Source organism: Peromyscus maniculatus, chromosome 10, assembly GCF_049852395.1.
Source record: "Peromyscus maniculatus bairdii isolate BWxNUB_F1_BW_parent chromosome 10, HU_Pman_BW_mat_3.1, whole genome shotgun sequence".
In the NCBI taxonomy this organism is placed as follows: Eukaryota; Metazoa; Chordata; class Mammalia; order Rodentia; family Cricetidae; genus Peromyscus; species Peromyscus maniculatus.
The window spans coordinates 71,837,178-71,852,529 of NC_134861.1; the positions used below are offsets into that span (position 1 = coordinate 71,837,178).

Below are 15,352 nucleotides of genomic sequence, written 5' to 3' on the forward strand. Positions count from 1 at the left end.
TGCATCTTTTTCATGGAGTTATTATAATTAATGGCATGGCAACAATATTTTAATAATGCCAAGGGCACCTTACAGTGATTTGAGCAGAAGATATTTTAATAGTTAATATACTTAGGTTCTTGTGGGGTTCTTTTGTCTTTACTTTATTAGACATATTGAACAGAAAAAATAAGGAGAAATCTCAATAATCAATATGTGCTCTCTGGAAATACTGGCTTCTCTTTACAGTATTCTAAAACAATTGTATTATATTTTATTCCTGACTAGTTTACTCAGGCCCTCCTTCAGCTCTATAGCAGGTCCTACTTTCTTTCGGTTCCTGTGAGTACATAAAACTGGCTCCAGCTTCTCTGTTTTGTTTCTCATGTATATATAAAGTTTGCTAAAGTTAGCAGCAGAATTTTTATGCTTACAGCTTAACTTACTGACTTAAGCTACCCGTTAACTATATTTGTAACAGTTTTAAAATGTCCCATTTTGCCAAAAAGGCATTTAACCTCATTCTGCTTGCCTTTCTCCGCCATTTCTCATCTCCTTGGTTTTTCAGTAATTGCTTCTTGGTGGTTGAGGTGCGTCTCAGACATTGCTTCTCTTTCTGTCTGAGAGAAGCTCAAAGTCTAGGTAAGGGAAACAGACAGATTGACTTGGGGATTACAGCTGAGATGGCGGTGCTGTGCAAACATAAAGGAAGACCACCTCACTAAACATGGGAGGGGGAAATTGGGCAGACTCCCTCAACATTTCACTGGACTGAAAAGTCACACAGGAAACTCCCCTTTTCTTAGCTTATTATTTTTAGTGCTGTTGGCAGTGATGTTATCCACATGTGTAGATGGCATCACAAATGTCAATCAACAAACAGTCTTTTTGCATCTTAATTATTGGCTATAATGTGTAGTATTCATTCTGTTTGCTTCTTTGCCATGTAAACTAATGGCTCTGTTTAAAATGAATGCTTCCCATTTCTGAAAATCTAATATGTACTGTTAACATGGGAGTGATGCATGTTAAAAAACAGAATGTTGCAACAGCCTGTGATGTGTTGCCGAAGGTGGGAAAGGATATCTCAAGTACAAGAGATTGTCTCTGTGTTGAACTTAGTCATCAGGTCACTAGCTAAAGGGCTAAAGACCATGGAGATTTCCATTGCAGACAAAGGGACACAGTAGCTGGGAGGTTTTGACTAGCATATGATGGTACGCCTCTGCCACCACCCATCTTACTTGCCTTATTTAATAGCAGAGATAATAAAAGTATCTACTTCACTTAGAAGAGTGTTTGGCTCTAGTGAGGTGTGCCATGTTACCTCTTATTAAATTCCAGTATCTAGCTGAATGTGGTGGTACACACCTTTAATCCCAGCACTTGGGAAGCAGATGCAGGCAGATTTCCATGCTAGTCAAGACTGCACAGTGAGACCCTGTTTCAAAAACAAAAATTATAGTATATAATATATATGTGCTGGTAAAATTTTGTGGCTCACCAAGTTTTTATGTTTCTTAATTTGAATACCCTGTGAATTATGTTAATTATAGATTTACCATTTTCTTAGATGAGAATACATTATAAGATTAGTGTAAGGATTCAGATTTATATATAAAAAGAACCTGGGTAATGAGCATTCAGTAATTCAGTAATTGTTATTAATCTGTTGTTATGTATAAAAGAAACTTTAAAATGTTTTAACGTTTTTAAGCATGTGAAGAACAAATTTCTTTATACTTAGTGTTTTGCATGTGATAATTTTTATATTGATTGAATTAAGCAACTTAAACAATTTTACAATTCCTATGTTTGTTCTGGAACCATTTTATCTAAAATTAAATCTTCTAGTAACATTCAGTCTATCTTGACAGCAATAACTAAAGGAATGTTAGTTGATATGTGAACCGCCAGTTTCTCAGGCGTTTGTAACATGGAAATGCTGTGGACACTTAGTATAGTCACGTATGCAAAGAGCTTTGTAAGCTGCAAGGCCCTCCACACAATTGTTAATAATTCATTCTTCCACTCTCCAGAGGAGATTTAATGATTTCAAGTCTTCTCAACCTGAAATAATGTAACTTAGCATGTAATAGACCAGGTAAATGGCTGTAGAAAACATAGTTTTGTCTTGAGTCATTGAGAAAAGTTAACGGAGAAGAATATTTTGGGTGACGCAAGCATATGTGACGTTGCTCATTAGCACAGTATTTGGAGGATTGTGAAGCAGGAGAGCAGCCTCCCTTCTCCATCAGCACCATAGGTGAGAGACAGCGGGAGACACTCCTGACCCTGGAGTGTAGAGGCTGCAGACTCCTTTGTTCTCCACGCGCTTCTGTAGACCCATTCTGATGTGAAACTGTAGAGTGGAGACCGAGCAACGATCTACATAATAAAGCATGTAAATTAGAAGTGAGAAATCTCTCAAAGTAAAATCATTTTAGTTCCTTTCATTCAGGGTGCTTATCAAACTATTGTAGTTCTACTACTATTGTATACATTTAGGTGACTTTACCAAGAAATTAATTATCCAATTCCTCCTCCTGAGTCAGCAGTTTTTGTCAATTTGATGGTTTCCATAAAATACTGAAACCATCTCTGACTGGGCAACTCAAATGAATGGAAATGACTTCAGGTAAATGCGGCTTGTGTTGGCCTTTGCTTGCTCGTTGGAAAATTCTGTTTCAAGGCCAGTCTGCTCTTGCACCTTTCTCATCTCTCGGACACTGGCTTTAAGCTCCATCACAGATGTTAACTAAATATCGAGGAAGAACCAGACTGTTCAACAGAAGGCTGAAGCGTTACATTTACAGAGAGATGCACATACACTTACTCAATTCCACACACTCACAGCTAGACAGCAGCTGCAGTTTTTGATTCTGGTTAAATGCTTTTATTTGAATGTTTTTAAAGGAAGATAGAAGTTAGACTTGGTTATCAAGATTCCAATTGTGGCTTTCATCCTATGTGACCTGAGAAAGTTAATTAATACCCTGAGCCTTGGGTTCTTCTAGAAAATAGGGTTAATAAGCCAATAATCTAGCAGTCTATATTTTTCCAAAGCAAACATCAAGACACATGATCTAACTGTTTATTATTAATTTATTTACATAAAATTGTCAAGGTTTAAAATAGTCATGTGGTAGTTTGACTAGCACATCACTTTAATGGAAAAGTTGGAATTAACATTGTTATTAGGGATTATCATGGAAAACCCAAGATATAACCATCTATAGTCCTTACTAATTTTAAAATTTCATATCTTATACATTTTTATCTGTTAAAAAATAGTTTTCATGGAAAGCTCATTAAAGTGGATAGTTTGTTTTGGATGACTTCCCTTTAGTGTGTTTTTTTAATACAGTCTGTATCAAGAAGTTTATTTGCTTAGTATGTTGTAAAGTGATATAGAGAGGCAAGCTTTATACACTCAACTCTTGAAAGATGGAGTGATGCTTTATCACAGTGCCACCCATTCATGTTTGTGAATATTAATGGTGGTAGTATTCCATGGATACACAGGATGATAAAAACAGACAAGTAAGTACTTGATTTTTACTTTTCTGTATTTATTTGGTATTACTTGACTACATTTGGTTATTATCTAGAATTTTCTATTGTAACCGTGTTTTCTTGAACTTTCCATTGTATTTATTTACTTATTTACTCACTCTAGGGTCATGATCAGAGTTCAACTCTTGTTCAGCATTCTGTTGAACTGACTCTACCCAATCATCATCCATTTCATAGAGACTTGCTCCGATATGCCAAGCTGATGGAGTGGCTAAAGAGCACAGATTATGGAAAATATGAGGGGCTAACAAAGGTATGGATCTGATGTCAGTTACTCACTGGGTCTACAGCACAGTCTTAGATGGTATATTTAGTTCCTTAAGTTTGAAATATTTCAGTATGTTTTTTACAAAGCAAAAAATAATTGAATTTCTGAGTGCTCAATTATTTACTTGGATAAAAAGGAACTAGGCATGCACATGATGCACAGACATGAATATAGGAAAAATACACTTAAATAAATACATCTATTTTTAATAAAGAACAAAGTATCTGTTTATTAAGCCAACATTCTACTGTGCCAGGCACCTGGAGTGTAACAAGCCAATCTCTAATTCTAAAGAGCTTTAAGAATGACTGGGAAGAGTAACACTCAGCAAAAACCTAAGTACCAAGCTGGAAATTATTTCACAATACATGGCAGTTTGGAGAAGGGAAACCCAAGTCCTGGAGCCATGGGGGGAGACTTCATGGGAGATATTAGGCTTGAGTTTTAAATAATGCACAAGGCTGCTGGTGGGTCCGCTGCCCCTTACAGTGGACTTAGTACATCTTAGGATGAGATGAACCAGAAAGAAGAGGAAGGGCATCAGGGGTGTGGGAACAAGATGTACAGACAGAAGTGGTGAGCATCTGCCCCGTCACATGACAGCAGGCCCGGAGTAGAGACTTCAGTCTCTAGAGCAGTGAGGACTTAGATGAACCAGATGAGTCGTACAAAGCAGCACCCCTCAAGCACAGGCAAAGACTAGATGGAGGTGACCGGCTGTGGTGGCTCACCCTGTTAGTCCCAGCACCCAGGAGGCAGATAAGGGTAAGTTTCTCTGAGTTCCAGGCCAGCAAGGACTATACTGTGAGACATTTGTCTCAAAAAAAAATTAATAATGATAATAGGAACCTTCATTTGAGATTCCTGACACCTACACCCTAAATAAAAGATGGGGAAACTTACTATGGATCTAGTGTAATAATTCAGATGAAATGAAGTCTTGACTCAGGAAGGTGGTGGTGGGAATAAGAAGGGAAAGAGTGCCTCCAAAGGCAGACGTACTAGGATAACCCTGAACTTGCCAGGATTGGTCATAAGAACAGTAAGGTATACTGGTGGCCACCCTCCAGAAGTCTGAATCTTTGATTCAGTGTCTTCCATATATTCTGTGCTAACACTGTTGAGTGTGGGAGGTTTGGCAAGCACTTGCCATGTCGTAGTGCATATCTTGAGAAGAAAGACGAAACAAGTTAACTATACATAGGGAAGAAGTACTGTGGGTGCTCTGGAGAAAATTCAGGGGACACCAGTGTTTGAGGAAGGCTCCACTTTCAGGTACAGTGGTGAGGGACCTAGTCATGAGGAGGTGATGTTGGAGCACTGATTAGATAAGTAAAGGGTGAGCAGTGAGCATTTCCTGTCACAGGACAGGCCTCTGAAGCAGAGCATGCCCAGTGTTCTTGAGAATGCCAGGAGCCCACTGTGGTTGCAGCACTGTGAACTGGAGAACGGAGTCCGTGTGGACTGGCAGGTGTGGAGATGTTAGACCATCGGAGGGGGCTGGCCTTACTGCGTGTGACATTGGACAGGGGAGAGTGGGTGTTGAGGAATAGAATGATGCTGTCTACCTTGGACTTCATAACACCCTCAGGAAGCTAGTATAGCAAGAGCCAGGAGTCCCTGGCATTTACGCATCACCCTTAGAAACTGGACAGCAGTGTCCGTTTAAAAAGACAGGCAGAATTGTCACCACCTACCTCAGACATACAGACAGCTAGAAATACATTCTGGAGAGGCCCAGCTGCGAGAGCAGTTTCCAGTCTGAGACGTTGAAATGCTTTCATCTTTACGATTTTGTGAATTGAGAGCTGAAAATGAAATATTCAAATAATGTATTAAGTTGTTTTAATAATTATATATCTAATAGGGTGGTAAAGGATATCCTGGAGTTGAAATGAGACAGAGTTTTGTCTTTGTGGAGTAAGAATGCTGAAATTTTTCATTAAAAAAGCAGTTCCAGCAGCTGCCGTAAATGTGCACCTCAGGGGAGGCAGAGGGATAGGTAGAGATGCCAAGAGGTGGGCGGTGTCCTAGCCCTGTGCTGAGTCTAGCACATCTTTAATGTCACTCCACATATGTCTTCTCTTGAATTACCTTCGCCCATTTGAAGTCAAATCTGTCTCCTCTGTTTCTAAACTGAGGTGGGTTTTATTGTTAGTGTTGGTTTGTTTTGTTTTGTTGGGGTTTTTTGTTTGGTTGGTTAGTTGGTTTGGTTTGGTTTTTTCCTTGCTTTTTTTCCCTTCCCAGTTCTCTTCTCACATCTTCTTTCTGGTTTTGAATTCGTTCCGTTTCTTCCTATTTCACTTTCCTTGGGAGCTAACAAACCCCGGGTTTTGAACCCCACCCTGCCCCACCCCGCCCTGCTCTCATCAGACCCTTCCTCTTCCTTTGGTTCTCCAGTACAGTTTTTAGGTTTTTGTATTTGGGGTTTTTGTTGTTATTGTTTTGTTTTTTGTTTCTTTTATAGCTAGTGTAGCTGGCGCAGTTGTGCTGGAGAAAAGGCACATAATTAAATGGAGTTTGCTTAATTCCTTGTTTTCAACTCCTCTGAACTTCAGTGCCCTTTTGTTTATATATATGTAAGTATTTTCACTCGGTGGTGTCCATTTGAACTTGGCCTGTTCCTCAACCCTCTTTCTTTTTTGTTAAGGAAAAAAAATGGCTTTTCCACACAGTATATTCTGGTCACCATTTCCCCTTCCCGAACTCCTCTTAGCTCCTCCCACCTCCTCACCATCCAACTCCACACCCTTCCTGTTTCTCTTTAGAAAACAAACAGGAAAAACAAAACAAAACCCCAGAACTTTAAAGAAGGGAAAAACAAAAGATACACACACACACACACACACACACACACACACACACAAACTTACAAAAGCACTAAATTGGAAACTATAATACACAAGCAAAACACACACAAAAAATGCTCAGACAAAGCAATATGAGACAAAAAAAGGTCTTCACAAATACCATTGAGTTTATTTTATGTTAGCCATCTACCCCTGGGTCTGGAGCCCACCTTAGTGTGGTTAATATACCCAGTGAAACTCCATTGGAGAAACTAATTTTTTCTTTGAAAGCAGATGTCTGTGTGGAGATAGCTTCTGGGTTAGGGTTGGGAGCTCATGTCTACTCCCCCTTTTAGCTCTGGAACCCCATCTGGCTTGGACCTGTGTGGACCCTCCTGTGTGGGCCCAGTGCATGCTGCCACAGTCTTTGTGAGTTTATTTGTGTGGTAGTCCTGTTGTCTATAGAAGGCCCTGTTTCCTTGGAGTCATCCATTATCTCTGGATCTTAAAATTTTACAGTCTTCCTCCTCTACTGCACAGCTCCCTGATCCCTAAGGGGAGGGATTTGGTGAAGGCATCCCATTTAGGATGAGTGTTTCCATTTCATTCTCTGTATGTTATTTAGTGTGGGTCTCAGTGTTAATTCTGCTCTACTACAAGAAGAAACTTCTCCAAAGCCGAGTGTCATTAGAAGTCTTTTTATTGCTGCATTCTATTCTTTCAGCAGAACAATAGTATTTGGTTTCCCCCAACCCCATGGCCTATCCAGGTCTCAGATTCTTGACCACCCAAGCAGTGTCCAGCATGAGTTCCATCTTGGAGTGGGCCTTAATCCAGTCAGAGAGTTGTTGGTTACTCCCACAGCCTTTGTGCCGCTGTTGTGCCAGTATGTCCTGCAGGCAGGTCACCATTGTGGATTGCAGGGTTTGTAGTGAGTTGGTGTTTGCCTTTCTCCTCTGGTAGTGTGCCGAGTATCTTCCTGTACCTTGAACACTAGTCAGTAGGTGTGAAGGCTCTAGTTAGGCACCAGCTGTACTTAACCATGTTCAATGAGATATGTAAGTATGTCTTCAGCAATAGGGCCTTACCATCATAAACTGAGATTTTTTAAAAGGGAAGATCAGTCTGGTACAGTGTATTTTCAAACCGTAATTAAAAATGCCTTTCAGGGGCTGGTGGGACAGTCCAGCTAGCAAAGGTGCCCGCTGCCCATCACAGCAGCCTGAGTTCCCCTCCCTGGACCCATATGCTAGAAGGAGAAAACCAGCTCCTCTCACAAGTTCACCAGCTCTCACTGACTCCACCCGCTCTCCCACTCTCAACCTCTACCCCACGCCCCATACAAACACACAAACACTGTGAGTGCACAAAAACTGTTTAAATGCTTTTCAAAAGAAATGTCTATCCTCTTAAGAGTCTATGGACATCTGATCTAGCTTGCTAGTATAGGTATGATTATTTTTGCTCCTCAGAATGAGTCTTTTGAGTGTTATGCAATTCTTCTGTTATGTTATTCTGTTTTATTTCATACAACAGAATTCTGATTTGGAGATATGTTAAGTAAAAATATTTATTGTACTCAGATTTTTTTCCCTTTTGAAGTTTTAGGAAAGTAATATTTTAAATAATTAAATACATCTTAGGAGTTTCATGCCAACAAGTGCTTTGGCCCCTAGTGACTGTTCAAATAAATAAGCTTTTTGCCTAATTGTGTTCTCAGAGTATCTTGTCTTTACATATTATGCAGTATTCATAAATGCAATTTAAAGTGAAGAAATAAGATGCACGCCATCCTAGTGGTGATTTACGGCCCATTCTGTGCTCAGAGGGTATTCTTTTTCCTACAAGAGGGTAGTTTTGAATGACACTACTAATGAGCTTTTTCAATGAAATTGACTTTTGGTTTGAGCGCGTACACACACACACACACACACACACACACACACACACACACCTACCTTATATGGCCAATTTAGTTGCTGATATATTGTGAAAAATCAGGAATTGTGTTTAAAAAGGAAGGAAAAAGTGACATAAAAACAACAACAAAAGAACCCAAATAAACAGACAAGCAGACCCGTGTTTCTCTTAGCACTTGGTGGGTGTCCACAGCTCACACTTGGTGGAGTGAATAGGGAGCCTGTTCCAAATTCTTGGGGAATCTGTTCCTCGCCATCACTCCCAGCTGTGCTCAGGCTGGCTCGAGACCTTACTTTTTGTTTGTGTAGTCAGAGCTCTGGAAGACAGAGGGGCTTTGGGCATGTCACCTGTCCTCTCTCTCTCCCAGGACTCCAGCATCCGTATTTCTGGGTGGTGCATATAGGAAGGAGGTGCTTCACTCGTGATTAGAAACATCTGAGCTTTCCTCTGCAGTCACAGTCTGAGACTGACTGTCTTGAAGAGTCCTCAGACGTAGCTCCAGTGCCCAGTTCAGCAGCACGTATACTGAAATTGGAACAACATGGACTGGCAAGACCTCGTGCATGCATCAGTGCATATTCATGAAGCACTTCATAGTTTCATGATGGAAAACCCTCCCATACTTGTGGACAGGCAGAATCCGCACTATGAGTATCAGTGTGTTATCAGTCTTAGTTTCACATTGGAGGAATGTGCCTGGTTGTGAAAAAGAAAGAAGGGAGGGAGGGAGGGAGGGAGGGAGGGAGGGAGGGAGGGAGGGAGGGAGGGAGGGAGGAAGGAAGGAAGGAAGGAAGGAAGGAAGGAAGGAAGGAAGGAAGGAAGGAAGGAAGGAAGGAAGAAAGAAAGAACTCTAAGAGGCCTCTGGAAGACAACTTAGAGCCAGCACAAAGCGAAATTGAAAAGGCTGCCTGGGACCACAGTATTTAAACACAAGATTGATTTCAAGTCAGATGTTCAAAGGAATTAATTTTGTGGTGTATTTTAATTTGTATGTGCTTTTGAATTAGTATAAGGATCATAGGAAATAACTGCTCAGTGACTCTTACAGATATAGTCTATACATTGGAAAGGTGCAGACTCTAAAGTATGTTTGATCCCACTGTTGTTATAGAGCTGCTCTATATAAAATGATTGATTAATTTGAGATAAAGAATCTTGAAGCTAAAATTCTGTCCTAAGTTTAAAAGAATACGGAGAATGATTATTCTACTGTGGATTTCTTTAAATTTAGCTAAACTCTCTAATGCCATTTAACTTAGGGTCTAGAAAAATACACGGTCTCTACTATTGAAGAGTCCTTACAGGTACATAGAGTATTTCATGTAAGCATAGACAGGTGCAACTTAAAAAAAAATAGTCTTTATGCTAAATAATAGATGTTTTCATTTAAGGCTCAATCAAATCTGTTTTCAGAAAAATTATTTTGGAAATTGTGTTGTATATATAGTAATGAAATTCTGACCTTTGGAATCACACCCAAGGCTGACAAGGGTCAGTGAAATCAGATCTCCATTGCCACTGGCACTGTTGGAAACATGGCAGTGTGGAGGGTGCAGTCTAAAGATTCCCAGAGGCCTTCAAAGTGAAGTGGCATCAGCCCCATGAAGAGTCCCATACTCTTCCACTCTATAATCTGCCCCTAGGAAATCCCCAAAGAGCCAGAATTCTCACTGCGACGTTGTCATAACAACACAAATGGCTTCAGTGTCCTTTGTTAGGGAATCTGATGGCTGGATTATGGTGCACCCATGCACTAGAACACTGTGCCGCCATTCCAGTGCAGCAGGAGAAACTCAGCTGCTCTGGCTCACATATCCTAGCTAGTGTGGTTGCAACCACAGTTAAAATGGACCGAAGCAACACGTAAACATGGAACACAGTTAAAATGGACTGAAGTAACGAGTAAACATGGAAATATAAGTATGATTGTTTCACTTGACGTTTCCATAAATTATAACAATATGCTACCTGTTCATTCTGCTTTGTTTCTTCTTCAATGAGAAAACAGCCTAACTTTTTTATATTCACTGAAATATACTAAGGTTTTATAAGCATGAAGGATTTAAGGGAAAGATTAAGGAGAAAATTGTTAGTTTGCTAATAATTGCATATTCTATTTATTTTAAGAATTACATGGATTATTTATCCCGACTTTATGAAAGAGAAATCAAAGATTTCTTTGAAGTTGCAAAGATCAAGATGACTGGCACCACTAAAGAAAGCAAGAAGTTTGGTAAGCCTAGCCGTGGGCTCAGGGTCTCCCTTTGAAGTAATCTTACTGAATAGCAACTCCCGAGGCTTTTAAACAAGGTGGAAGAAAACGCAATAGAATTAAAGAAAGAAGAGGTCTAGCTAATATATTTGATTTACAGTGTTTCCGAGCAAGTGTATTTGAAAAGAAATGTCTGTCTGTCAGTACGGTTTTACAAGCTAAGATTAAGTGGTGCACCCGTCCACAGCAGTTGGGCATCCCTGCTGAGATTGGAAGTCACTATGCTAGGGAAGCAGAGGTGGGAAACTGAAGTGCAGCCGGTAGAGAAGGGGTCAGGCAGGGCACTACTGCTGAGGGTGGTTTCTGATCCCCAAAGACGTTTGCAGGCGGGGACAAGTCATTGCTCTCCACAGAGAAAGAACTAAAAGCCATTCCTGGCTTCTTACTTCTCACTGGCTGCTTTGAATTCAGAAGTGTTTATTTTCTCTTGCCAATGGTATATAGAAATGTCACCAGAATCTCCCTTGTGATTATACCTTATTTTTCTAAAGCAATTTATTTGGAGCATATTGCCTTTTATTTCCTAATACTTAAAGGGACAAAAACCACTCTTTGAAAGACTAGCCAGTGAAAGTATCAAGCTAAGAAAGAATGTACTGAGGCCACGTTCTGCTCTTGCATGTACCCATCTCTGGAGTTCTCTTTGGACGGAGTTCTGTGCCTATTCAAGTCCAAACCTGGCCTTAAAGGGCTACATCGTGCACTCCTCGGTGTCTGTGGAGTCCCTTTAGAACGCTGAGTTTAGCATTGACTGTTGAAAGGAGCCTGTGCCCTAAGCAATGGCAGGAAGCAGATAGCAGCGTTGAGTATTGCTGGCCCTGCTCCTGTCTGCTCTTCTGGGCAGAGAAGACTGCCTTAGATATCACATTAATTACTGTGGTCCAGAATTTGAAGTGCTTTGGATTGTCTGTTAATATGCTACACTTCGTAAAACACTGTCTTGGGACAGTAGGCTTTTGAAAACAGAAATGCTAACTCATCCTAAAGGCTAATTGTTCTTAAACAGCAGTGTGTTTATATCCTTGTTGATGTTTCACTGTGGATATGTTATGCCTTTTTTGGGCAAAGAGCATATTATTAATGCAGCTACATGTTTAATGTTTTCATTAAGTATATTCGTCATCACTTGTTAGTGTGCCATTTTATGCTGAGAAATCTCTTTTTTTGGTATATGTATACAAGTTGGATATACATTAAGATAAATGACATAAAAATACAACTTAAATAAAATACAATAGTATCTTTATATTATCATCACATTATCCTAAAGCTTAAGCCTTTTCTTTTCCTACTCTAAGTTCTTAAATTATCTTGTTAAAATACTTTAATTTACATATATAAGTTTAGAATGCATTTTTATCATTTTAAAACAATGTCATAACAAAAAGATAAATCTATTAAATACTGATGGATAGAGTAATTTGTGATAATTCATCACAGAAAATTATATTATCAGTTATTTTGTTATCAAATACAAAAGAAAAACTAAATTCAGAGAATAATAGCAGTTTGTTGATCTCTCTACATTTGACTTGTTAACATTTTAAAAGAAAAATTCAAGTTAAAAACACATGACTTAAGAAATTCTGAGCCGGGCGGTGGTGGCACACGCCTTTGATCCCAGCACTCGGGAGGCAGAGCTAGGCGGATCTCTGTGAGTTCGAGGCCAGCCTGGGCTACCAAGTGAGCTCCAGGAAAGGCGCAAAGCTACGCAGAGAAACCTTGTCTCGAAAAACCAAAAAAAAAAAAAAAAAAAAAGAAAGAAAGAAATTCTGAATCGAGTAGGTTGGAAATTTTTCCCAACAGATTTTTTTCAATGATCCAGGTTATGTTTAAGTGAATTTTAATAGTAACTATAATTAAAATTAAAACATGGATTTAGAAAGCTAGCTTTTCAGTGACTCCGAGTTGATGATTTTAAATATAAGTTCTGCTTTGTACTCGCTCTGGCAATCCTTTCTCAAGATGCGGATAAGAGTTCCCCTTACAAAAGGAAGAACATGACATAATGGGCATCATCAGAATGGGCTGCCTTTTCCTTTTTGAAAATTTCATTTTATCTTTATCATCACTTATTTCAAGAAATTCAAAATAGATTAAAGATGCCAAGAGGATATCTGTTCTTCGTGATAAGATCTCTATATAAATTATTCCCTATTGATGAATAATTTATCTCGATATCCTCAGGGGAATAAGATTTTCCTCCTGGGATTGATACTTTGATGGATTCTTCCATTCCTCTTCTCCAAATGTACTTAATGAGACAGAGGCAAAGGAAACTGAGTGATTATTCTTACAATTGTTATTTTTACTGGGTTTTCCTTCCCTACTTGAGATGCATACTTTACTTTTGTTGTTGTTGTTGTTGGTGGTGGTGGTGGTGGTTTTTCGAGACAGGGTTTCTCTGTGTAGCTTTGCGACTTTCCTGGATCTCACTTTGGAGACCAGGCTGGCCTCGAACTCACAGAGATCCGCCTGCCTCTGCCTCCCAAGTGCTGGGATTAAAGGCGTGCGCCACCACCGCCCGGCTAGATGCATACTTTAAAGACAGACATGCCACTGGGGGCCAGGGTAGTGCTTATAATGGGGCTTTAGCTGTTGGGTTTGACATATCATATATAAAATATATATGTCTTAACTATATATAAAATATATACAGAGATCTTAACTATTAAAAATGAGTTATTTATAAAATATACATAAGGTTTTAGTTCCTTGTATATATAATTACATGATTATAATGCCCCTGTTTAATATTATAAAATCTTTACAATGGTATCTAAAGTCATCTTATCATTGTTTCTCAATTAAACTAAGTAGGATTTTTTATTCCAAAGGTAGTTGAATACAAGGCTGGATTCCAGGTTTGGCGGAAGACTAATTAAAGAAATGTTTATGAATGTCCATTGTACAAGTAAACACTGGAAGTACGGCCCTGAACGAAGGTCCTTATCCACTACTCTTAGTATGTTTATCATCTACTGGAGATTACTTAAAGATACTTAGGACTTTATGTGAGACTCTACTGCTGAGGAAGAATCTAGAATGTTTCCAGTTCCAAATTATAACTAATAGGCAGTATTGGTGACTAGTCACAATTGTCTGCTTTTAAAAATCCTTGCACTAGACCGTGCTCCGCGAAGGTGAGCCTGCAGAAGGACAGCTTAGGCCCGGGCAGTAGTGCTCACATTAGTGAGCAGTTAGCTGCACTGTGCTGCTGGCCACTTTAGTATCTGCCCTTCTTGTTTCCCACCCTTGAGCTTCAGGTGGCCGAGGCTGGCGTCCCCACATTAAAGGATTAGTCAGATTCTCTCACTTACTCGACAGTCGTCACTGAGCAACTACACGTGTGTTGGCACCTCTCATTAGTCAGTGCTCACAGTTCTTTGCATGTGTCTTTTAAACTAGAGCTTTAACTGCCTCTTGTGCATGGTTTGTGCAGATTGCAGTTTATTAACTTGTCTTTGTCTTTGATGCTTGCAACCTAATCCATCACAGCTACACTGCCTCGAAAAGAAAGTGCTGTCAAACAGGAAACAGAGAGTGAGTATGCTTACTGTGCTAGTGGGCACCCTCAGTGCATGTCTGTTGATGTCAGATGTTAGTTACTTGTCTTGAGAATCATTAACAGCAGATGTGTGGATTGCACCCAGTCGCCAGGTATTGGAAAAAGAAACCCAGCATGGTGGTTGTATGTACATCCAAGACACAAGTGACGTGGTTACAGTTCCGCAGCAAGGGGTGGAAGCTCTGTTGTCAGAACTCAGTGGGGACCCTAACAGTGCACTTCTGTTCTAGTCTGTGTTTAGAAGAGCTACAGCTATTACTAGAGGGGCACTGGAGAGATGGCTCCGCAGTTAAGAGCACGTGCTGCTCTGTGAGAGGACCTGAGTGCAGTTCCCAGCACCCAGCTCAGGTGGCTCAGAACCACCTGTAGCTCCAGCTCCACAGGGCTCCAGTACCTCTGGATTTGCTGACACCCGCACTCACGTGCACATACCCATATGCACACATGTGCATACGCGCACACACACACGTTCACACACATGCACGCACACATGCACGCACATATGTACACACACACACACAATTTAAAATAATAAAAATAAATCCTTGAAGAAAGTCTTAGAGGTCTGGTAATGGTTTGTATAATGATGCCAAAACTTGAATTGTCTATCATAACTTAATTTTTCCTTTCTGCCTATTAGTAAATAGTGCAACTTACCAAAGCAGTATTCAAGAAGAGTGGTTTTTTAAGTGTTTTATTGTTTCTATTCTGAATCTGAACCTTATGTTTTCTAAGAATGAACTGTTAATTCCTAGTGTGGGGGAGCCGTTGCTCTTTTCCCATGGCCATGATGAATTCCTAAATTCTACCTAAGCACACCTGTCTCTTACTTGTATGGCTAGTGATGTCACTTTTCAGTTATATTTTAAAGATAATCAGGTGCTTAGGGTGTTTTTGTTCATGTATCTGTCACTAGCCAAGTCACCTACTCAGAAAAGCAGGGTCTCTAAAGGTCAGGAACACACTAAGTTTCATCATAA

At 39.8% G+C, this 15,352-nt stretch overlaps 1 protein-coding gene across 7 annotated transcripts in view; it reads left to right on the forward strand.

Annotated features, from left to right (window-relative positions):
• Exoc1 (exocyst complex component 1) overlaps nt 1–15,352 on the forward strand; it is a 45,077-nt gene that overhangs the window by 18,648 nt on the left and 11,077 nt on the right. For 2 of the 7 annotated variants that reach the window (XM_015998376.3, XM_015998375.3), the window contains 4 exons: nt 268–321; nt 3,659–3,808; nt 10,660–10,765; nt 14,303–14,347. In XM_015998376.3, coding sequence (XP_015853862.1) covers nt 268–321; nt 3,659–3,808; nt 10,660–10,765; nt 14,303–14,347 — 355 coding nt within the window. The remainder of the gene's footprint in view (nt 1–267; nt 322–3,658; nt 3,809–10,659; nt 10,766–14,302; nt 14,348–15,352) is intronic. The other 5 variants (XM_006979738.4, XM_006979737.4, XM_006979740.4 and 2 more) reach the window with 3 other exon arrangements.